Raw genomic sequence first — 24441 nt, forward strand, 5'->3', positions numbered from 1 at the left:
GCACACTGGATACGGGAATCGATAAAGAATTGAATCGATAAGCATAATCGATAATGGAATCGTATCGATAAAATCCTATCAATTCCCATCCCTACATCAGGGTCCCCCATTTTCAATTCATCATAACATATGACATACACGACATACAGATAGACAGTACAGCAACATCTATACATTTCACATCTATCTATACACTTCACAACATACTTCAGTTTTTTTCTTTCACTGCCCAACCCAGTCCAACCCAGCATCTTTCACTGCCCAGTTCAGCCCAACCCAGTCCAGAATAGATCCCTCTTTCATGTTAATATGTTTTATGCTAATATTGTGAAGAGTAGAGACACTGTTATTAATGTTTTATGCTAATAAATATTTTAAAGAGTAGAGACACGGTGTGATTATTACTATGATTGAACAAAGACGTAATTATCACAATTAGCGATTTTTTTTGGCTGGTAAAAAATCTGTTTGGCTGGTAAAAAAAATCAGATACTCGCCAGTTGGCTGGTAAGCCAAAAAGTTAGTTTCCTCCCCTGGATATGCCATTATAACAGATTGCAGAATGGGTACAATACAATACGGCTCAATACAAACAATTGTTAAGGGAATGCAGACTGTTGTAGCTTGGACTGGGCTCCTTATAACAATAACTTGACAACACATGGTAGCCGCAGCTACTTGGGACAGCTCTGCTGTAAACACTGGAAATAACCGTGCGGGTCTCTACTGCGCATGGGCATTGGGCAGAACGGCTCCGTATCCGGCTCGCGCAGATTACATGGCACCATTGTCGGCAAGTTTCCAAAACGAAAACACCTTTTCAAACGGCGTTTCTTTTTAACACTATGGCGTCCGTCTACGTATTTATACGTGTTTAGAAAAAGAGCATTGTGGACCAGAGCCACGAGTATATACGTGACGAGTTGTTATTGTTTTATTCCATATTTGTAACGCTTATTAGGTACCCGATCCACTAGCAGGATCTTTTCACATATTTGATTTTCGAAACATGCAGTACCGGCCAGACCCGCTTAGGGGCGCCATCGCTCCACTGCAGTATCATTATGTGGATTTAAAAAAAAATGCAAGTACAGTTCTGTGGGCGGATCATAGTTCCTTGATTCCAAAAGAAGACCCTCCATCTTGGATCAGCTTGCCGAGCGTTTCTTTCAGCATGGAATAATGGAATTTATGATTAGCCAATGTGCATATCGATCTACCAGAATCCGATGACTGGTGAGGAAATGCTGCCGGCGATCACATGGCCTGACGGTAGGATAATATTACCCCAAATTACAGCTGGATTGGACATTGTTTTATAACGTAACGTGATCGAGCAATGAAAATGCTATATTGAACGCACACTGTATTGCTAATCAATAATAGTAATCGGTGTTCCCCGCCACCCCCATTTCATCCATAGATGCTCTGTAATAGTCCGGATTCTACGCAGTTTGTTTTATTTCATTCGTATACATACAGCAGAAATGGCGTTTGATATAACGGCGCCAACGTTTAGCCTATTTTGCAGCCTCCTGCAGAAAAGCCTAGACTAAAAGCGCGATATACCTTATATTCACGACGCTATAAAATGACAACCAACCGATGGATTTTTATTTTCTTTAAGCCATTATGAAGGCACGGTTTATGCACTCAAGTGACAATGAGAATGGACAGATAGCAATACTATAAATGATATATAAAGCTCTTAGAAAGTACATCGGTTTGTTTACAATCCGCTGTCCTCTGAGGCCTAAATCGCCGCGCCCCGCCGGTTGCCATAGTGTTAACGTGGACATGCAAACGTAATCATTCAGCAACAAAAACAAAAACAAAAACCCCAGTGTAACCATGGCCTTAAATTCCGCCCCCTGGGAGGAAACCAGCAAATCCCTCCCCTTCTCTCCCACTGCCTTTTTCAGAGAAAAGGAAACTGTTGTTTTGTCTCTTGTCTGAGAGAGAGCGACGTGGGTAAAATGGCCGAACAGCAGGAGGGGGTTGTGTTGGACAAGGACCAGTTCTGCTGTTCTATCTGTCTGCACCTTCTGACGGAACCAGTCACGATCCCCTGTGGACACAGTTACTGCAGCAGCTGTATTGGAGACCAGGATGAGAAGAAGGGAGTATATAGCTGTCCCCAGTGCAGACAACGCTTCAATCCCAGTCCTGCACTGAAGAAAAACACCATGCTGGCAGAGGTGGGTGGCTCAATGAGCAGGTTGGCACCTTGCATGGCTCTGCCGTCGGTGTGTGAATGTGTGAGTGAATGGTAGAATGTGAGGAACAAATTGTAAAGCGCTTTGGATAAAAGCACTATATAAATGCACCATTTACCAGTTTAAAAGGGGAACAGATGACCTACAGATACAGCCCTGAAAAATCACTGTACTACTCCACCACTCCACTCCAAACTGATTTTGTGACTCCTATTGTTCTGGACCGGGCCAGATTTCACACCTCCATTGCCTCCCACAGGCTGGGGAGATTTTCATCTTAAATTTGTATTCATCCCAAATGTCCCAGCCCCATCCGATTTCTTAGCTTTTTTCACTGTTTATTTATCATGCATTACAACACTAATATATGGTCAGTACCCCAAGTCAGACTGCCCATATAGAAATTATCTTGGTGGTCTGAGGGCAGTAGCCCCCGACCCCCTCCCTGGGGAAGCACTTAAGTTAAGTACCCTACCTTTGTTTACGTTTAGACCCAGCCACCAGCCCCCGAAAATTAACACCTGAGTGCTAGTTCTAAAGTGACAGAGGAGTGGCAGAAGGGAACTGAATCTGAAGGGCTTCATCTGTATGGCCCAAAACTGGGGGAGGGCCCTCAGTGTCTTTACTAAAAGGTTATTTCTTTTAATGTTTTAAAAGTTCAAATTTTTTTTTTTTTCCTGAGCCTTTTGTCCTATGGACATTTTAAACATAAGGGCATTTTTTTATGTGCGATAATACCAATGCTAACCATACTAATCATCATACAGATGGCGCCGCTATGCCCGGTCGCCTGTCTGTGCGCTCCGTCGAGATTGTGCTTACTTTTGTTAATATTTATAGTTTTAAGAGTTTTGTCTGTACCAACAGTAGGTGAATTTAATGTGTATGACCGTCAGTCACTTATAGACATCGGATTACGGGAAACTTACCGATTGGATTACTCCCTGGATCAGCTTTCCGAACCGCAGCAATGGCCTGTGGAGATTCTCAGAACAATGGGACCAGATCCTGACCCCAGGAACAAAGGAACCACCAGACGGCGTGGGAAGATAGCTGGGATCCGTAACAGGCTGAGATCCAGACGACACCGAACGCCACTACCCAGTATATTGCTAGCCAATGTACAATCAATTGACAATAAACTGGACGACATCCGAGCAAGGATTCAATACCAAAGAGACGTTAGAGACTGTAACGTTCTCTGCTTCACCGAGACGTGGTTGACACCGGACGTCCCAGACCACGCCATACAACCGGCCGATCAGCATTGTCCGGCAAACAGCGTGAAGGAGGTATTGCCTTCATGTTTAACAACAATTGGAGCGATCCAGCTAACGTGAAGGAATTATCGAACCACTGCTGCCCAGACCTGGAATATATAACCATCAAGTGTCGAGTTAACGGCGATCGTCCTGGTCGGAGTGTATATTCCACCGCAAGCCAGCAATAATGTCGCGCTCTCCAGACTCCACGACGAGGTAAATAGAATCCAAGCGGCGAACGTTAACGCCGCCATTATAGTGGTGGGTGATTTCAATAGCGCCAATCTGAGAAAGGTCTTACCTGACTTCTATCAGCATGTGACTTGTAACACCAGAGGCGGTAACATCCTAGATCACTGTTACACGCAATTCAAGGGTGGCTACAAGGCTCATTCTGCTAGTGGCTTTGGTAAGTCAGATCACGCGGCCATTTTTCTTTCACCAAAGTACAAACAGAGAATCAAAAGCACTCCTGTAGTCTCGCGAGAGGTGCAGAAATGGGATTTGACGTCAGAGGAGACGCTCCAGGCTGCATTTGACTGCACAGACTGGAGCGTGTTCCGCGACACAGATAACATTCATGTCTACACGGAGACAGTGCTGGACTATGTTCGTACTTTGGTGGAAGAAACAATCCCCACTACCACAATGAGAGTTTACCCAAATCAAAAACCCTGGGTAGACAAATCCGTCTGTGAAGCTCTGAGAGCGCGCACCAAAGCATACAACGACGGCCTAGTGGCAGGCAACATGAATGACCACAAGGTGGCGCGATACAACGTAAGGAGGACAGTGACAGAGGCCAAACGGCGCTACAAGGATAAAATTTAACTCCAGTTTGAACAGGCTGACTCTAGAGCTATGTGGCAGGGGCTCAAAACGATGACAGACTACAAAGGCGCCTCCCTCAAACTGAACAGTGACATCTCCTTAGCAAATGACCTCAATATCTTCTATGCGAGGTTTGATGCTGGTAATAACAACACCAGCCCATAAGCCACGGCAATGGGGGGGGGGGGGGGTCTGCTGCTGATGGAGACTCAGTGTTCAGGGTAACAGAGCATGAGGTGAGGCGGACCTTTAAAAAAGTGAATATCAGGAAGGCAGCAGGTCCGGACGGCATCCCCGGCCGCGTCCTAAAAGTCTGTGCCGACCAACTGGCCCCGGTATTCACTGACATATTTAACCTGTCCTTAGAACAGGCTGTCATCCCCACCTGCCTGAAGAAGTCCACTATTATCCCTGTACCCAAAAAATCCAAGCCTGCTTGCCTCAACGACTACCGCCCTGTAGCTCTCACCTCCATAGCCATGAAGTGCTTTGAGAAGCTAGTAAAGGGCTACATCTGCTCCTCCCTCCCCATCAACATGGACCCCCTGCAATTTGCATACCGCCCCAACAGGTCCACGGAGGACGCCATAGCCCATGTGCTGCACACAGCAGCATCACACCTGGACAAGAGGCAGGGGAACTATGTGAGAATGCTATTCATCGACTACAGCTCGGCATTCAATACCATAGTCCCCTCCATACTCATAGCCAAGCTCAGGGACCTGGGCTTGAACTATGACCTCTGCCAGTGGGTCTTGGACTTCCTGACGGGCAGACCCCAGGTGGTGAGAGCAGGCAACTGCACCTCCTCATCCATCACCCTCAACATAGGGGCCCCCCAGGGCTGTGTTCTGAGTCCCCTCCTCTACTCCCTGTACACACACGACTGTGTGGCTCAGCGGAGTAGCAATACAATCATCAAATTTGCTGACGACACAGTGGTGGTGGGCCTGATCTCTGCCAACGACGAGAGGGCCTACCTGGAAGAGGTCAAGGTCCTGGCGGGATGGTGCCAGGAAAACAGCCTCTCCCTGAACGTCAGCAAAACAAAGGAGATGATTGTGGACTTCAGGAGGTCGGGGGTCAAGGACTACAGCCCCCTCAGCATCGACGGGGCACCGGTTGAGAGAGTCAACAGCTTTAAGTACCTCGGACCCTACATATCCGAGGACTTGACATGGACCACACACATTGACAGTGTTGTGAAGAAGGCACGACAACGCCTCTACTTCCTCAGGCGCCTAAGGAAGTTCCAAGTCAGTCAGAAGATCCTTAAGAACTTCTACTCATGTACAATAGAGAGCATCCTGACTGGCAACATCACCTCCTGGTTTGGGAATAGCACTGCGCACAAGACCGAAGCAGACTACAAAGAGTGACACGTTCAGCCGAACGCACAATTGGAGGGGGGCTCCCCACCCTCCAGAACATTTACAACAAGTGTTGCAGGGGCAAGGCTAAGAGAATCATTAAAGACTCCAGTCACCCGAACAACTGCCTCTTTGAACTGCTGCGGTCAGGCAAGCGATACCGGAGTCTCAAGGCGAGCACAGAAAGACTCAGAAGAAGCTTCTATCCCCAGGCCATCAGGCTGCTAAACGAATAATGAACACTACACAACAACAACCATCAAACGCACATAGCACACACATCCACACGCACACACTCACTTTAAACAAACACACTGTAGCACCCACTCCACACACTTTATAGCACACACTCACTTTAAACAAACACACTGTAGCACCCACTCCCCACACTTTATATTTATTGATGAAGGATTGCACTACAACTCGTACACCTTACTGTAAATTGTACCTAAATTGTACCTCATCCCATTTCTGTTTTGCACTATATAGTACTGTACATTAGTACACTGCATAGTATTGTATATTATATGGTAACTCAGTTACGTCTATTCTGCATCGAACATTGTACATATGTCTATACTGAACACTGTGACCTCATTTTCTACTTCTAAATTACATGCTATACTATGTTATTTGAAACTATCTTGTCTAGCACAGTCTCTGGAGCGTAACAGTAAGAAGCATTTTGTATGAAAGTATTCTGTACTTCTGTATGACAACTATTAAAGAAACTTGAAACTTGAAACAGTGTTCCTACACATTTCAGAACTTTTTTCCTGGCCTACATTTCTTTGATTGAATCTGAAGTTTTTGGTCAGTGTGGTAACTTATGCTAATAGTAGACTCAATAACAACAAATATCTCTGATTGTCAGTAGGCCATTCATTTTGCGTATTGGCACTGACCCCCCCCCCCATGTACATGAAGAGAGACAGAAACACATGTAATTTCTCATTGCAGATGTATTGTTTTCCTTGTTGTGTGGTCATCAGTGACTGAGCCGTCCTCCTTCTGTCCTCCTAGGTGGTGGAGCAGCTGAAGAGGACAGGGGGCCAGCAGGCTTCTGCCGCTGCTGCTCTGACCTACGCCGGACCAGGAGACGTGGCCTGTGATTTCTGCACTGGAACCAGACTCCACAAGGCCCTCATGTCTTGCCTGGTGTGTCTGGCTTCTTTCTGCGAGACCCACCTCCAACCTCACCACAGTATCCCCATGTTGAAGAAGCACAAGCTGGTCAAAGCCACGGCCCGACTGCAGGACAAGATGTGTTCTAGTCACAACAAGCTGCTGGAGGTCTACTGTCGTACGGACCAGCAGTGTATCTGTTATCTGTGCACCATGGATGAACATAAAGTCCACGACACGGTGTCAGCTGCAGCAGAGAGGACTGAGAAACAGGTAGGACCAGAAAATCTACTTCATGACGAAGATCACATTTAAAGAATGAGGAAGGTCCACAATGAACAAAGGTGGTTAATTAGATCATCACGAAACAAGTGAAACGATTACTGAGGAAAATAGACTAAGAACATAACCTGGCACAGGGTAGGGTAATAGTAGAAAGACATAAATATAGGCAATAGAATTATAATAAAAATAAACCGTGTATAATAATTTGAGAAAGTAAACAATGAAACAATGTAATCAAAGGTGCAGATGAGGGTCTGTATGGCCTATCAGTTATATTATATGTTGCAATAAAGAATTAGAATCGGTAGCATCTGTGCATGTGTTGTGAGTGTGTGCGTGTGTGTATGTGAGAATCCGCACATTATTTCACAAACTATAGGGCCGATCAACCTGTGCTTTGATGCAGAACGTTACAGAGGCACAGGGATGAGTGTGGGAACATGTTTCACGTCAGGCAACATAAATTCCCAGCATTCTCCATTGACTTTTATTTAGTCCTTCTGTGGAGAGTTTATGGTTCACCTTTTTACCACCAGAGATACAACGCCTTTTGCTCGGCATTCACAGGAGTCAGCACAAACAATGTGCAATGGCCAAGCCTCACCCAGTGCGATCTCAATAGCCCAATTGTTTTACTTGGCAACAGCTTGGGGCAAGACATTTTGGGAGTGAGGAGCAGTGGCGGCTCGCCACTAGGGGCGCTCGGGCACCGACCCCCCCCTGGTTAAAAGAGAGATGAACAAGAAATCATTTTGTTTTTTGTTTTATAGCCCTATAAATAATATAAACATGTTTAAAATGAATAATATTTACTCATTTTAAGTGTTTGTGTTTCCAATGCATAATATAATGTTAATATCAAATATAAATAATCGTTTTCCTGAACAGGAAGTGACTCACGTTCCGTTACCGTAGCCTCATTTCTCCTAGCCTTATTTCTCTCATCTCGGGCTAGACGCAATAGCGCTCTGAGTGCGCGTGCACGCCGTGCACTGTTTCATCGCTGTATCCGTCGTAGCCAATCAGTGCGTAACGCGCTGTGCGTTGAAATATGATGTTTATGATGGAAGCCGGGTGTGATTTGAAGCGGTCTAAGCCAGCTATAGCAGCGTCTATAATTTCCGTAGCCGCATTTCGCGGAGACGCTCTCTGATTGGCCGACGTCAGTTTTTTTTTTCGTAGCCGCATTTCGCGGAGACGCTCTCTGATTGGCCGACGCCAGTTTCTGTTGTAGCTGTTGTGTAACTTGTGTTGTTGTGATGCAGCTATTTGTCTTAGAGCATGACGGCAAGTTCTTTCGACGGTTAAGCTTAGGCACTCTTTCAAAGTTGGTTAAGGTTAGAGTTTGTCTTAGAGCATGGCGATAGAACGCCAGGTAGTTTGCAGTCTGTTCGACGCGGAAATGGGCAAAGAAATCATCACAGTACTTGTGTTGTGTGGTGCTAACACTTGGCTTACAAGAAGCTATAATATGGCGGATGCAGTCTGGACAGTGGTCTGGATATACATCAACAGTCTGGGACTGTGGGACAGTGGATTATACACTTTATCAAGCCCTCCTGCCCTGGACGTTTAAACTAAACATTGAGTCTCTCTCTCTCGCTCTCTCTCTCTCGCTCTCTCAACACAGCGATGCTGTGTTCCTGTGTCTCCGAGAAATGCGGCTACGGAAAGTATTGACGTGCTAAGGCTTGCTGAGATGATAATAGCGCTTCAAAATGCGCTGCTGTGTTGTGAACTATAACATTAATTTCGCTGCTGCTGATGCATAATGTATGAATGAATGAATGGTGAGTTGTTTAAAATGACAACATATACATGTGTTAATTATTTTATTGGATTGATCCGAGAGACAGAGAGAGAGATTGCTCCAGAGCATTTATTAACGTTACATTTTCAACTCGACCTAACGTGAACCCCCTGCGACCACCCAACAGTAGATAGTACGGGCCGCCACTGGTGAGGAGTTCATTTTGTGATAGGCTGGAAGCACATCTCTTGTTTTCCAGTAACCAGCTAGTGTTACTCAGTTGTGTTTTGAGAAATCATGACTTGCAGACTTCTGGTTGGGCAGTCAGAGTAAACACTAGCGTTTTCTATTGGAAGCAACTTGTGTATGCTAAAGGCGCATCAAACCCAATGAACCACAAACTGCAAGAAAGCACTTGTGACTCACACACCTCCTGAATAGGCCACAAGAGACAATATAAATGTATGTAGACATGCCATACCTCCTTCACTCATTGGGGGGACATATTTATTCCCAACTATATAGCATGTCGCGGACATAATGTGCTCCAACGAGCACCCATTCTAGTTTGTTACTGTTTTGTCATCTGCCATGTTTAAACAAGATGCAATTACCTTTCATGGCCACAGGGTGCCAATCTTACACTATAGATAAAGCTGTCTCTAGTGTAGCTTTAAATGAAGTCCCTAACTAAAACTCTTCTTCCGATGTTGATTTGTTCCAGAAACATCTGGGGAGTCTTTTCAAAGTCCAGGAGAGAGTCCAGGAGAGAGAAGGAGCTGAAAGCACTCAGACTGGCTGTGGATACACTGAAGGTGAGGTCATATGAAACTGGACTTTGAAGAAGAAGTCTTTATTTGTAGCCATTACGTTCCAGCATGTGGCTGTTGTATGTTGTTTGTACTTTTGTGCCCCCCCCCCCCTTTCTCTCTCTCTCTCTCTCTCTCCTTCTCTCTCCCACTCCCTCCACCTGCTATACTCTGATCCAGGTTCCTGTCCTTCATCAGGACACTAATTGGAAACCAGCCAGTCATCCCAGCCATCAAGCAAATCACCAGTTGGCCAATCAGAAGCCCTCCTGTTTTAAAACCCATGTGGCACTTCCTGTTACCAGCCTTGCCTTTCCCTTCTTTTTGTCTCTATGCTGTTGGTTAAATGTTTGACTCTGATATATTTAGCCAACTTGGTACAAGGGTATGTGTGTGTGTGGGTTGGGAATTGGAGCAGGTAAGGGGCCCAACACATTTGGTGCTACACGTAGTGATAGTATTGTCTAGACACACTAGGTAAGGAGTGGTGCCACTCATTGTATGTTTTGGACATATGTTTGGTTAGGTAGTGTAGGTAGTGAGCAGTAGGTTTTATTTGACCTTTGTGTTTGTGTATAGGTAGACAAGATATTCCTTACTGAGTTAGTTGTGTTTTGTTTTACTTAGTTTATTCCTTTGGCATCATTCAAGCTCTCCCCCCCCCCCCCCCCCCCCCTTTTCCCCTTAGTTGTGTGTATCAAATCCACCATTGTCATTGTCTATTAGTCTGTTTTGTTTGTATATATAAAAGGCACAATCACCTAAACTTGTGGGCATTGCTTTATTTATCATTTGGTTCATTTATCACTAATTACAACACAATCATCCTTTGTTATTCACCCCTTCCCCTAGACATTGTCGTATATTCTATACAATATCTAAGGTAATTTGCAGTGCATACAGGTTGCTAACTAGAGGGAAGAAGGACAGAGTGATAGAAACATGGTCCTCATCTGACTTAGTCAGATGAGAAATAACTTGTATAGCCAGACAAAAGAGGAACTTATGGTCCAAACTCATTTATTTGCCGAGCGGCCAACGGTGGATAAGCAATCGGTTACATACAGGAATTATTCATCATAAGCCATGATTTGTACAAAAGGGTTGATGAGGTTTACATAATCTTCTTCACATCAAGACAGTTTTGCACATAAATAGTAGTCATGTTTATCAAATGAAATAGACTATAGTACATGATTAAACCTTGGTCTAAGATAGACATCTTACTCTAGTTATCACAAACAGTGCTCATTCCATATACAGTTTACTCACGTAGCGGCAAAGTAGTAAAGTCGGTGGGCGATGGAGGCTCAGCAGCAGACCCCCTGGGGACGGTGGGTCTGGGCTGGCCTCTCTCTCACCAATACATTCCTTTATACTTTCCCCCAATAGTAGCCTATTCTAATAATACGTTGGTCCAATTAGGTTTCTTGCTTCCATACATGGGAGTTCTCCTCAGATGACCTTCTGGGGGAGGCGGTCCGCCCCCCCCCCCCCCCCCCCCCCCCTGATTTCCTCGTCTGTGTCTTCTTCCAGTTTCAACAGCGAGGAGGTCTGATGAATCAGACCTTTTAACATTCCCTTTATATGGTTTGTGTAATGAATCTATGGCCTATTTAGCATCAACCCAGTACAGTCATTGCTTTCTAGGTTAATACCAATCAGTCCACAAGAGCCAGCACCAAACCCTATTTACTAGGAATGCCCCGATCGATCGGCCACCGATCGTTATCGGCCGATAATCAGTATAAATATGCGATCGGGGAATTCCGATAATGAGTCATATTCGCCGATCGCGGAAACTGATCAAGTGGATATCTCACTCGCTTGTCTCAGACGCACAGGACCTGCAAACTGCTCCTCCTCCCTAGCCCCGCCCGCCCCCGTGTAGAGTTTGTAAACAAAGAGGTGCGGCTCCTCTGCTCGAGTCTGTAGTGCATTCGACCTGCGCTAACGTTAGCTACCTAGCTATTGTTACTGTTTAAACAAAATTACCCAGTCAACTATTCACGTTTAGTAGGCATTGTCTAACGGTATTTAGCCGGCTAGCTACCGATAGCTCCTGATATCAACAAATGATCCAGAAAATCTAGTAGTCCATGTTCATACCTCCGGTAGCTTGCGTTAGCTGACGTTAGCTGACGTTAGTTTACTGTTCAAAACGAAATGTCCCATTGAACTAAAGTTCTGTCTTAACGTCATCTAGCCGGCTAGCAGTAGCTACAGATAGCTCTTGATATCAATGTCTTATAACATTGATTTAATGCGTATTCGAGCTGAGGGCTTGCTGAATGTGAAATGACCAAAGCATAACGTTACCAATAGGGTCCCGCTGCAGCGCCGGAGAATCCTTTTTGGAGCTGGGCTACTAGAGTACACACAGACAGTGGAGCTGTTTGCAGATAGCGAGCATTTTGACTTGTTGCGTGGTGGCGATGTCTCGCAGATAATACAAGTACAAGTCTAATTATATAATATATATATTTTATAAAAAAAATAAAAACTTATATAAAAAAAATTTTTATTTCTTTTTAATCAAAAACGATCGGGATCGGTATCGGCCGATATGGCTCACGACGATCGGTGATCGGTATCGGTGGCAAAAAACGTGATCGGGGCATCCCTACTATTTACCAAACTGACACTTTGTATTACTCTATGATTTAAAGGAAATAGCTTTATTACTTCCAGTTTTGACATTCCTAAAATGGTATTCAAATCTTCTTTGTAAGTTACCTTCTAATTTGATATGGTTTTAGTTTCCTACAGACTTAAGGCATTATTTGACCTGTGTGTCTTGTCTCTAATCTATTATTGTATAGATTCAACCAGTCTTTCACATTGGTCTTGTTCCACAGAGGCATATCCGCTTCATTTAGCCTCTTGTGCTGTGTTTCAACCGGCACACCCTAGAAGGTGTTTCTTGTTCGTGGGGGTTGAAATGGCCGTCCGTAACAGTAAGAAGCATTTTGGACAACTATTAAAGAAACTTGAAACTAAATACAACTGAGTAAACAATGTTATCATGAGAGAGGTTTTGCCTGAAGGCTCCTCAGGAATGTCACACAATACTGACGCTTTGCATCTTCCTTGTTTTATTACTCTGAGAGTCCATGTAATGCTACAGTTCACTTATTAAAGCATTATTTTGAATTAACTATTAATAGATATTTTCAGTTTCAGGGTTGATCTAACAGTCTGTTAAGTCGATATACCATAACATACTTGGGTTGTAACATAAAAGATGATTGTGTTGTAATTAGTGATAAATGAACCAAATGATAAATAAAGCAATTGCACATTGCTACATCGTCATGCAGCGAACACACGCATGCGAGATGGGTGACGCATAGGACACACATGCATTTTTTTGGCATTCAGTCATCTGGTAATCTGAAGGGTCCCGGTTCGATCCCAGCTCTTCCTGGAAGCATGCCAAAGTGTCCTTGAGCAAGACACATTGGGCCTCATTCAACAATACTCTCTTATTATTTTTCTTATATTCTTGCTTACCTGTCTGTTAACACTGAGTGCCAGCGACGAGATTCCTCGTTCGTTCATGCCAACCGTTGAGTGCCAGCCAACGAGAGATCTTGTTTTTAATTGTTGTATCTAGCCTCACGTTACCAGTGGGGATCTGTCTGAACTTTAACAGGGAAAATACCGCCCCCCTATCGTCTCTCCGGATGGTACTGCACCCCATTGGATTGAATTAGGGATGCACCGATATGAAAATTTGCGGCCGATACCGATTGTTCAACTAACACAATCGGCCGATACCGATATTTGTGACACATATTTTTTTTTAAAGTTTATTATTTATTTTTATGAAACTACTGTATATTTGTATGTCTCTAAATGTTTTGATGAATTGAAAATGGAGGACCCTTATGTAAAAAAGCCGAAAGTCTTTTTCTGGTCTTCATCCTCCAGTCTTAGCACTGTTGTTGTATTGAGCAGATTGCAGACCCATTCTGCAATCTGTTAATAAAGTTTTCAATCAATCAGACAAATGTATAGAAAAGCTTTTATTATAACCATATAACAAAAAATTATATTGTTTATGAAAATGTGTTAGCCCTATGCTTGACTATTATTTTAGGCATGGCAACAAATAAAATAATAATAATAAAATGAATAAATAAAATATTAAATAAATAAATAGGCTACACGTCTCTCTTTTTGTGTTACAAATTGTGCTCACCGATATCAACATAGGCTTCTTTACTTACTTAAAAAAGGAAACATCAAGAAATATGTTTATGGTATTCCATCATATTTTTATATATTTTATAATGCTCATGATTATTGCTGAAGTGTGAGTCATACAATACCCACTGGCTTTCATCTTCAACAGACTAACTTGACTAAAAAGACAAAAAAGTGTATGAGTTTTAAGAGTTTAAGAGACAGCACTCGCTGTATCTCTCTCTCAAACAAAGCTCTATGTTCTCCAGTAATATCTCCATAATCTGAGTTTGCAACAGAACCATTTTGATTGACAGTCGATTCTGCCAATTACGTCACACCGCTAGCACCCACCTCCTGCTGTTCTTACATCGGCAATCGTTTATTCTTATTTTACTTCCGGGAAGTCCGCCATTGATCTGAACCACAACAAACCTACCGGCGCTAATAACGTTAGCTCCCTGCGGCCCCCGAGTAGACTACCAGCGCTCCGCAGGATGACCAAACGAGGCATAATGATTTTACTGCAACGAATGGAATAATAAAAGCTTTTCTATACATTTGTCAGATTGCAGAATGGGTATTCAGTACAGGCTCTCTGAGCAAAGGAAGGAACTGAGCTATGAATGACCAACAACAATGCTATATGTTTGGGTAAATACGCTGATGTTATTGAACGGCATCGTGCAGGTCGCTTAACTGAAACTTTTTTCAAAGTTTGAACGTGTGGACCAGATTGACGTGACACAAATTGATGGATATTTATCGGCTACTGCCATCGGCAGATTTGAGCTTATAGGCCGATGGCAGTCAACAAGGCACTTATCGGCCGATACCGATACCCGACCGATATATCGGTGCACCCCTAGATTGAATGAAACGCATGGAGAAAAAAAAGTCCTGCTTCCACATTTTACTTGTCAGACAAGTAACCGGAGACGATCCAAGTAATCGCCCACCACCAGAACAGCGGAGAATGTGTGTTTCCAGTACCCAGTGTTGGATCAATAAACGCGATCGATATTTGGAATGGCGATCAGGAATTGGAATAATCTTTTTGGAGAACATCTGATCTGAGGTAAGGAATCTATTTTACCAGTCTTGGGATAATCAGAGCTATTTTCACCTATATATCAGAGTGTGCCGTGTGTGTGTGTGCGATCAGGAAATAAGATAACCGATTTTTCAGCCCGCTTCTATAGCGTGCATAAGTACACATATACTATCGATAATCTAGCGTTTATTTGAAAACGATTAATAAATAGGCCGAAAAATGATGTATTCCAGTAAAGGGCGTTTATCACAGAATCAAAAAAAAATTCTGGAACTTTCAAAAAACAAGCGTTTTTCAAAATGGTATCAAACGGAAATGAACCGAAAAAAAAAAAAGATTTTGACTGCAAACAAGTCATTGATAAGCGACGGCCATATTAGACACATAGCCATAATTGAAGATATAGTTTATGCGTTCGCAAATATGAGAGCTCTGTCATTGAAGTGGGTGGTGGCACGCAACGGGGTTCCGGGGCACCGGAGACGTGGCACTGAAAGTGTTAAGAGAACAATAAGAAAAGCCACCGCCACATTCATCAAGCTGTTCTTAACGTCCAAATCTGTTCTTACCCGGGTCTGTTGCATGCTGAATCCCACTCATTCTTTTTTTTTGTATCCACTTTTTCTCCTTATTTTCTATTTTTCTCCCATCCCAATTTCGTATTGCCAATTCTCCCCTCCCCTGTCTTGAACGTTGCTAGACTATGCCTCCCACTGGTCGGCTGTAGTGAGGATAGAAGCCTTGCATCACGTGTCCCCTCCGGTACATGAGGAGGCAGCCTGTCGCATCTTTTCACCTGACAGCGCGGACTCTCAGTGGCGAGGTGTAACACGTGGGAGGCTCACGCTACCCTTGCCATTTCCTGTCTCTGCTGTGCAGGCGTCGCCCAACCGACCTGTAGGAGTCGCTGTTCACAACGTCCAATCCCCACCCATCGACTTTCCACCCGCTACCAATTGAGATAGTATGCCGACTGGCCCAAGCCGCAGGCAATGCTGACACCGGGAGTCGAGACCGGAGTCTCTTGCATTGGTGACGAGCGCAATCTCCGCTACGCCACCCAGCCGCCAACAATCCCACTCATTCTTAAATTCAAATGCGTGTTCTATCCAACGCCTGCAGAGTGTTCTATCCAACGCCTGCAGTGTTCTATGCAACGCCTGCAGAGTGTTCTATCCAACGCCTGCAGTGTTCTATCCAACGCCTGCAGTGTTCTATCCAACGCATGCAGTGTTCTATCCAACGCATGCAGTGTTCTATCCAACGCCTGCAGTGTGTTCTATCCAACACCCAGACCAGGCTGCAGAAACAAATTAGTGGGGGGGGTATAAAATGTTCTCGGGGGGGCACAATGGTTTTTCAACACAGGTTCCCTTTTATACATTTCAGCTGGGACAACGGCGCTGTGGCTTGCTTGGCGCTGCCCACGGTGCTGAACTGAACAGCAGAGAGGCAATTAAAAAATCTAATTTCTCTCTATCTTAAGAACATTCACTTATACAAAAACAGACTGAACGGATATATATAACAGACCTGCTGGGGCAGCGGACTGAGAGCAGGGGACACAAACAGGCTGGATAAGATGGTCAGGAAGGCCAGTAGCGTGGTTGGGGTGGAGCTGGACTCTGGGGTGGCGGAGAGGAGGAACCTTGCTAAGCTCCAGGCCATCAGGGAAAACCCCTCCCACCCACTATACACAGACTTGGCTGACAGGAGGAGCATGTTTGTTATAGGCTCACACTACCTACATGCAGCACTGAACGGCACAGGAAGTCCTTCATTCCGACAGCCATCAGACTATACAATGCATCACTGTGCCTCACTGCATCACTGAGCACAGAGTGACAGTTACTGTACCATCTTCCTGGACTCTTACTTTTTAACAGCACTGTGCAATATTACACCTACTGTAGACTTCAGTATATTTTTACTGTATTTATTTACTGTACCTTTTATTCTATTTTTATTTCATTTTATTCTATTCTTAGGCCATTTGTTTTGTTATTCTTATTTGTGACTTGTTCTGTCTAAATGTTTAATGAGTGATTTGCAGTGTCAAATTTCCCTCAGGATAATACATTTCTATTCTATTCTATTCTATATCTTTGAAAAGTCTCCATTTATTCAACACTTCTGAATTCACTGACAAACTGAACTGATGTATAAGGAAATGATGTTCACAAGGTACAGGGATGAGGAAGGGACTTGATATTCACGGGTGTTTACATTTTTATTTTATTTCTTTCATGTTTTACATATATAGTTTTTGTTTTGCATATATATATATATATATATATATTTTTTTTTTATGTTTTAAAATAGTACACTCATTTGAGTAGTGGAAAAGGGGTAGGATTAAATAAGTGTATACTTCTTCCTACTCCTTTACGAACATGTAGATTGAGTTGTGTTTTGCTTTTGTTATTGATTGTTTGTATTCATTGCATGTTCGAAATAAAGATTTCAAATCAAACTGACAAAAATAAGGTGCATAAAAAAGGAAACAAAATTCCTCCATCATTAGTAGAGCGGCAAGTGGCGTTTGGGGACAGAGTGAAATCTTCTTAAAACACTGCCCCTCCACTCATTCCTGAACTATTTTGTTAAGTCCTTCTCAAATGCCAACTGCATTAAATTGGCCTTGCGTCAATGAAGCATAATAGGCGATGTTCTGTAAAGACGTTCTTGAGGGTAGAAAACGAATTCTCACAGAGTGCCGTGCTAGCTTCAGTAGTGTTGTTGTTGACATCAGTGCCCACTAGGGCTGTCCCCGACTAAGGATTTGGATAGTCGACTTTGATTTAAAATAAAAAAATTGCCAGGGTGGGCACAGCTGACTCAGTGGGCGGGCCCAGCCCCCTAATGCCCGCCCATGGCGCCGGGTCTGCCAACACCTGCAGTGTTCTATCCAACGCCTGCAGTGTTCTATCCAACGCCTGCAGTGTGTTCTATACAACGCCTGCAGAGTGTTCTATCCAACACCTGCTGAGTGTTCTATCCAACGCCTGCAGTGTTCTATCAAACGCCTGCAGAGTGTTCTATACAACGCCTGCAGAGTGTTCTATACAACGCCTGCAGTGTGTTCTATACAACGCCTGCAGAGTGTTCTATCCAACACCTGCTGAGTGTTCTATCCAACGCCTGCAGTGTTCTATCAAACGCCTGCAGAGTGTTCTATCCAACGCCTGCAGAGTGTTCTATCCAACGCCTGCAGAGTGTTCTATCCAACACCTGCAGTGTTTTATCCAATGCCTGCAGTGGTCTATCCAACGCCTGCAGAGTGTTCTATCCAACGCCTGCACTGTTCTATCCAACGCCTGCAGAGTGTTCTATCCAACGCCTGCAGTGTGTTCTATCCAACGCCTGCAGAGTGTTCTATCCAACGCCTGCAGTGTTTTATCCAATGTCTGCAGTGGTTTATCCAACGCCTGCAGAGTGTTCTATCCAACGCCTGCACTGTTCTATCCAACGCCTGCAGAGTGTTCTATCCAACGCCTGCAGTGTGTTCTATCCAACGCCTGCAGTGTGTTCTATCCAACGCCTGCAGTGTGTTCTATCCAACGCCTGCAGTGTTCTATCCAACACCTGCAGTGTTCTATCCAACGCCTGCAGTGTGTTCTATCCAACGCCTGCAGTGTTCTATCCAACACCTGCAGTGTTCTATCCAACGCCTGCAGTGTGTTCTATCCAACGCCTGCAGTGTTCTATCCAACGTCTGCAGAGTGTTTTATCCAACGCCTGCAGTGTTCTATCCAACGCCTGCAGTGTGTTCTATCCAACGCCTGCAGTGTGTTCTATCCAACGCCTGCAGTGTTCTATCCAACGCCTGCAGTGTGTTCTATCCAACGCCTGCAGTGTTCTATCCAACGCCTGCAGTGTGTTCTATCCAACGCCTGCAGTGTTCTATCCAACGCCTGCAGAGTTCTATCCAACGCCTGCAGAGTTCTATCCAATGCCTGCAGAGTGTTCTATCCAATGCCTGCAGAGTGCTCTAGCCTGACACAAATGGGTGGGCTAAGAAAAGATAACCACGTAAAAAAAAAGCCAGTGAAGTTACTCACCTTTTGTAGGAGTAGTGATATAATTGATATATGAATATGAATACACAATCAAAACCCATACAGAATTATAAATATACATTATACAATATCTTCTGTTGTGTGGCAGTGAAAGGGTTAACCTTCTGTGTATTGTCACAGTGAAAGGGTTAACCGTTTGGTAGTGCGGCGGTGAATGGGTTAATTTGCTCTGATTTGATGTCATGTATTTTTCTCCCAGACGCCTGTCCCCTCTCACTGGACCCAAACACAATGAACAACTACCTGTCCCTGTCAGTGGAGAACAGGAAGGTGACTGCTACAGGAAACAGCCACCGCTACACTCACCATCCTGAGAGATTCACTTGGTATGAGCAGGTGTTGTGCAGAGAGGGTCAGTCTGCACGCTGTTACTGGGAAGTAGAGTGGAGCGGCTCCTGTGTTCAGACAGCAGTCTGTTACAAAGACATCCAAAGAACAGGTGGTGGGTCACGCTTTGGACACAATAACAAGTCCTGGTGTTTACAGAGCTACAAGGGAGACTACGTGTTCATTCACAATAGTGTTCAGACTAAAGTCTCAGGCCCTCAGTCCTCCAGGATAGGAATGTACCTGGATCACAAGGCAGGTACGCTGTCCTTCTACAGTGTCTCTGACACCATGACCCTCCTCCATACAGTTCAAACCACGTTCACACAGGCCCTCTATCCAGGGATATGTGTTGACTATGGTAATGGAACAGCAGAATTGATGAAGATACGGTAGACCATGAGACCATCGTATCTATTTTTAAATATAATTCATACCAATTAGCGATGTTCGATATGATCGGCCGGTATTGGCATTAAAATGTAAGAATGTAATTTTTTTTTAAATGTAACCTTTATTTACCCAGGCAACCAAGTAAGAACAAATTCTTATATACACAAGCAGCCTGACTAAAAAGCAAAAGCCTTTTGAGGGAAGGGGGGGGGGGGGGCTGCAACAAAAACAAGGTTATGTGTACATGCATACAAGTAAATAAAATACAAAATTACAGTAGCAATAGTATACATGGAAAATTACAATAAATAAGGGAGAGGGAAAAAGAGAGTGAGAGTGAGAACCAGAGGGAGATAGAGAAGAAAAGATAATGTTTAAATTTAGAATGCCTTGTTGATGCATCCAGTAAAATTAACACATCAATGCATTTTTTTATTGTCAAAATTGTGGGGGGGGGGGACCCTGCATGTATCGGGCCAGGCAACCCCCTCTAACACTCTTCTCTCTCCTTATTAATTATTATTATTATAAAACGGTGTGAAATATTACTCTCCATGTTATTTGGCCATATGCTACTTACTACCTAGTGGTGAGCTGTGGTAACTGCAGAGTCTCTGCTCTGGCTTCAGTGTTGGATATCTATTCGACACTACCCTCTTTTTTTTGTTCCTTATTGTTGCCTATTTCTGTCACAAAACGGGTATGACATATTACTCTTCTCTCTCCCTATGGACAATAAACATGGTGTTTGACCCATAAACCCAGTGTGTGTTGTGTTGCCCGCTGTCTCCATCAGTGTGGCGTTGGGGAAACGCCGTTTGGGACAACACACACTGGGTTTATGGGTCAATTGGGTCTTCCTTCCATGAACTACTGTGCGGAGGTGTGGGGTAATACCTACAAAAGCACTAACACCAAAAAAACAATAAGAATAGTCAACAATGTAGGATATTATGAACACCAATAACTTATTTATAAAGCTACAAACATTGAAATGTATGGACCTAGTTGATTTCAAAACTGCTCTCATTGTATACAAAGCCAGATATGAATTAATCCCAGGCAACATTCAAAGATGGTTCAGAGACAGGGAAGGAGAATATAATTTAAGAGGGAATCTTAAACAACCAATGGTACACACTACGTTGAAAAACATGTGCATATCCGTTTGTGGAGTGAAGTTGTGGAATGATTTACCTGAATACATCAAAATGAGTAAACATATTGCACAATTTAAAAAGCAGCTTAAAAACTACACATTAGAGAAATATAGAATTGAGTAATGCGGATAAACAAAGTTACTGCTGTCAAGTGACTCAAGTTTTTTCTTTTTGTACTATAAGTCAAAGTATAGTATATAATGTATTGTACAAAATTATGGTAAATCAAGTCAAATGTAATGGAATAAAAAAAAATGTAAGGGGGTAGGGATCAATAAGCTTAGCTTCCCTCTACTCCTTTTTTGAACATGTCAACAAACTACAGTAACTACATTGCTCTTGACTTTTTGCTTAATTTCTTTTTCATTATGATTATGTATGACGGAGCTTGATATTGGGATTTGTTTGGAGAATACATGTTAAAAAATAAACCCATTCTTTCATTCATGGGTCAAACGCCATGTTTATTGTCCATAGGGAGAGAGAGAGAAGAGTGTTAGAGGGGGTTGCCTGGTCCGTGGTGAACCCCAAGGTATTCCATGAGGGGAAGTGGGGGGGGGGGGGGAAGCCGGTCCAGGCGTGGTGTCCCAGCGGCCGTCACGCTGTGGGCAACTGTCAGTCTTCTCCGTCTCTAGGGCAAAAGGACATTATGTGTGAGCTCTCGGTTGAGGTGAGTCAGACGAACCTGCCCATGTACTGTCGGAAGCCTCCTTTTCTGTGGCTGCTGACGAGGCCTGATCAGTTCCTGGTGTGGGTGATTCACCAGCTGTGACGAGGCCTGATCAGTTCCTGGTGTGGGTGATTCACCAGCTGTGACGAGGCCAGATCAGTTCCTGGTGTGGGTGAGTTTATATAACATTTTTGATTGATTGATTGAATACTTTATTTTGACACAATCGTAGGACAAACATTTGAAAGACAAACAATAACAGGGTCAACACGCAACATTCCCCATTAGGCGAGTCAATCTATGAAAAAAAAGCACTTAACCCAAAAAAAATGTATACAAAAGGTTTTTCGATGGATTCCGATAGTATTGGGCGTGCTAAATAACATACTAAAAGTCGACCAAAATCGACCCCCCCGAAAGCCGCCATTTCCAAGATGGCGTCCCAGATGGCGGTGGAGATATTAAAATGGCTATATCTCAAATTGAGAATATGGTGCAAAGGATTTCTCAACTGATTCTGGTACCTCTGGGCATGTTCACTAACATACTAAAAATCTAGGAAAATACACCTTCCAGAAAGGCTTAATTTTCAAGATGGCGTCCAAAATGGCGGCACACCAAGCTTAAAATGGCTACATATCTCAATAGAAAAAAATACATAACTATGATTTTTCACTTGATTCTGGTACCTCTAGACATGCTTGTGAACATACTAAAAATCTAGGAAAATACACCTTCCAGAAAGGCATCACGATATGGCCCGATCATATCCCATGTGATTTGATTCGTTTAAACATTGTATTGTGTATTAGACTCTCCAAGAGACAGACAAGCGATAGCAGGGTCTGGGCAGGGAGCTAGTGGCTGATAGTAACAGGCAGCGTCAAGGTTACTCGAGGAGCAGAGATCTTGAGAAAGTGTATTTCAAAGCCACAGCGTTTGATTTGGGTCAGAGGTGCTGTAGCATCAAACAAAGAAGCCGTTGCTATAGTGATGAGATAGGGTGGGGTTGCTATGGGCTATCAGCCGTTGCTAAGGACTATACTTTATAGTTGTGAGTTCTTCCGGTTTGACTCAGACAAGCAGACGAGCGTTTTCGGAACAGCAGCTGTAGCTCCAGCGCTCTGAACGAGGGCTGGGGGGGAGGGGAGAATACCTTTATAGCCACGAGATAGATAGCTTCGGCTAACAGGGAAGGCTTTTGGCTAACCACTGGGCCTCAACAATCATCGAGCTGATAGCAGGAGAGATCGGTAGAATTAATTAATTCAATAGACTTTTCAAAGACTTTCAGAACTGTTCCCATCTTGTACGAGTCTATGTTTATGGAATAAACATAACGTTTCAAGGAAAGGTACCATGTTTCCAGTGTGTCGATTTTTCTGATTACGGATGTATTAACGGGGGAGACAGCGTGTGACAGCCAGTAAGATGAGTAAGAGATAACAAACACAACGCAGACTTCACGGAACCACAGAGAGATTACTGGCTGATAACACGATAATCAAACAACTGATGGAAACACAGACTAGGCTAGAGACTAAACAGATAACACAATGAGACAAGACTAGACAGTAACCACAATACAATAAGACTAACACAATACCAGGGACTAAGACACCTAAAACAGACCGGGGAACAGAAATGGCAGGAAGCACACTGGGAGACATAGTACTAGAGGAAGAACAGAGATCAACACAGAATACAGAAATAGACACAAGTGCATGAGCAGTAGTGCAGGCACTTGTCCAGCAGGTGGGGGTACAGGACCATGAATGAATCTCTGAATAGGCGGGGGAAGAGAGCAGGTCCAGGTGGATTGTAACAATATCCATCAGAGTGTGAACTCCTTTCCTTTCCCACTGAGGAATACTAACAGGTAGTAGTTGTTGGTTATGAAATATTGGAGAGTTGAGGTGCCATGGGCACTTGACAGCACAAGACCTCTGTACATTACTCCATGTACGACAATCAGAGATCACTTTGGACAATGTCAAAGGGCATAACATCAGAGTATAAGACCGCAATGCAGGAGTTCTCAAACCAGACATACACAACATCAGAACAGCACAAGGATTCAACAGAGGCAAGGATGAAAAGGGATGCTGCTGACCTGGAGAAGATCACTTCAAAACTTGCTATATGTTCACCTTTCTCTCCAGACTCTTCTTTAAGGAATGTTGTTACAGGTGTTGTCGCTGAGGATGGAGTGAACGTGCATGATTATGACTCTGTTGGACGCAACATCATGCACAAAATGATCGGACAGCCGGCATTCACATTTTCATTTAGTAGAAAGGATAAAGCCATAACCCTTGGACAAAAATCGTCTATCAAGGTTGCTCCTGATCGAATCATTGATTCTGCACTTCTTTTTCAACGTTTTGTTATTGTCTCCCAAACTGGAGAGCTGTCATTGGAGGAGGTTATGCGTTACGAACTCAGTCCTTTCCCTCCTGCCCTCTTTGAAGCCGGAAACGTCTTCCGCAAAGCTGATAAACCACAACTAGCGCACGCGATCTGTGATCATGCAAGTGATGCAATCCTAGATTCTGTACCAGAAACGGAGCATTATGTTCTTGATGGTGGTTCACTCCTTCACCGAATACAATGGAAGCACGGACAAAGCTATGGTAAAATTGCACAGTCATATGCAGACTTCACCATCCAACATTATGGCTCAGCTACAACCATTGTGTTTGATGGCTATGAGGATGGGCCATCCATTAAAGACAACACACATCAAAGAAGAGGAAACAATATTCATCCCATTGTCAACTTCACTGCTGAGACAGAGTTCTCAGGTAAGAAGGAGGAGTTCCTGTCAAGAGATCTGAATAAACAGAAACTGATCCACATGATAAGTGATGAACTGAAAGAACGGGATTGCACTGTGGTCAATTCACTTGGAGATGCTGATGT

The 24441-nt window shown here is 43.8% G+C and overlaps 1 protein-coding gene across 1 annotated transcript; it reads left to right on the plus strand.

Annotated features, from left to right (window-relative positions):
* Positions 1-1976: 1976 nt before the first annotated feature.
* LOC311239443 (tripartite motif-containing protein 16-like) lies at positions 1977-19692 on the plus strand (the record flags this gene model as incomplete). Its single annotated transcript, XM_084327752.1, has 4 exons — positions 1977-2198; positions 6703-7077; positions 9564-9654; positions 19169-19692. The coding sequence occupies 4 exons, from the start codon at positions 1977-1979 to the stop codon at positions 19690-19692; spliced, it is 1212 nt and encodes a 403-aa protein (XP_084183878.1).
* Positions 19693-24441: the final 4749 nt, after the last annotated feature.

The sequence above is a fragment of the Notolepis coatsorum genome, assembly GCF_963971535.1.
Source record: "Notolepis coatsorum genome assembly, chromosome: 13".
NCBI lineage: Eukaryota > Metazoa > Chordata > Actinopteri > Aulopiformes > Paralepididae > Notolepis > Notolepis coatsorum.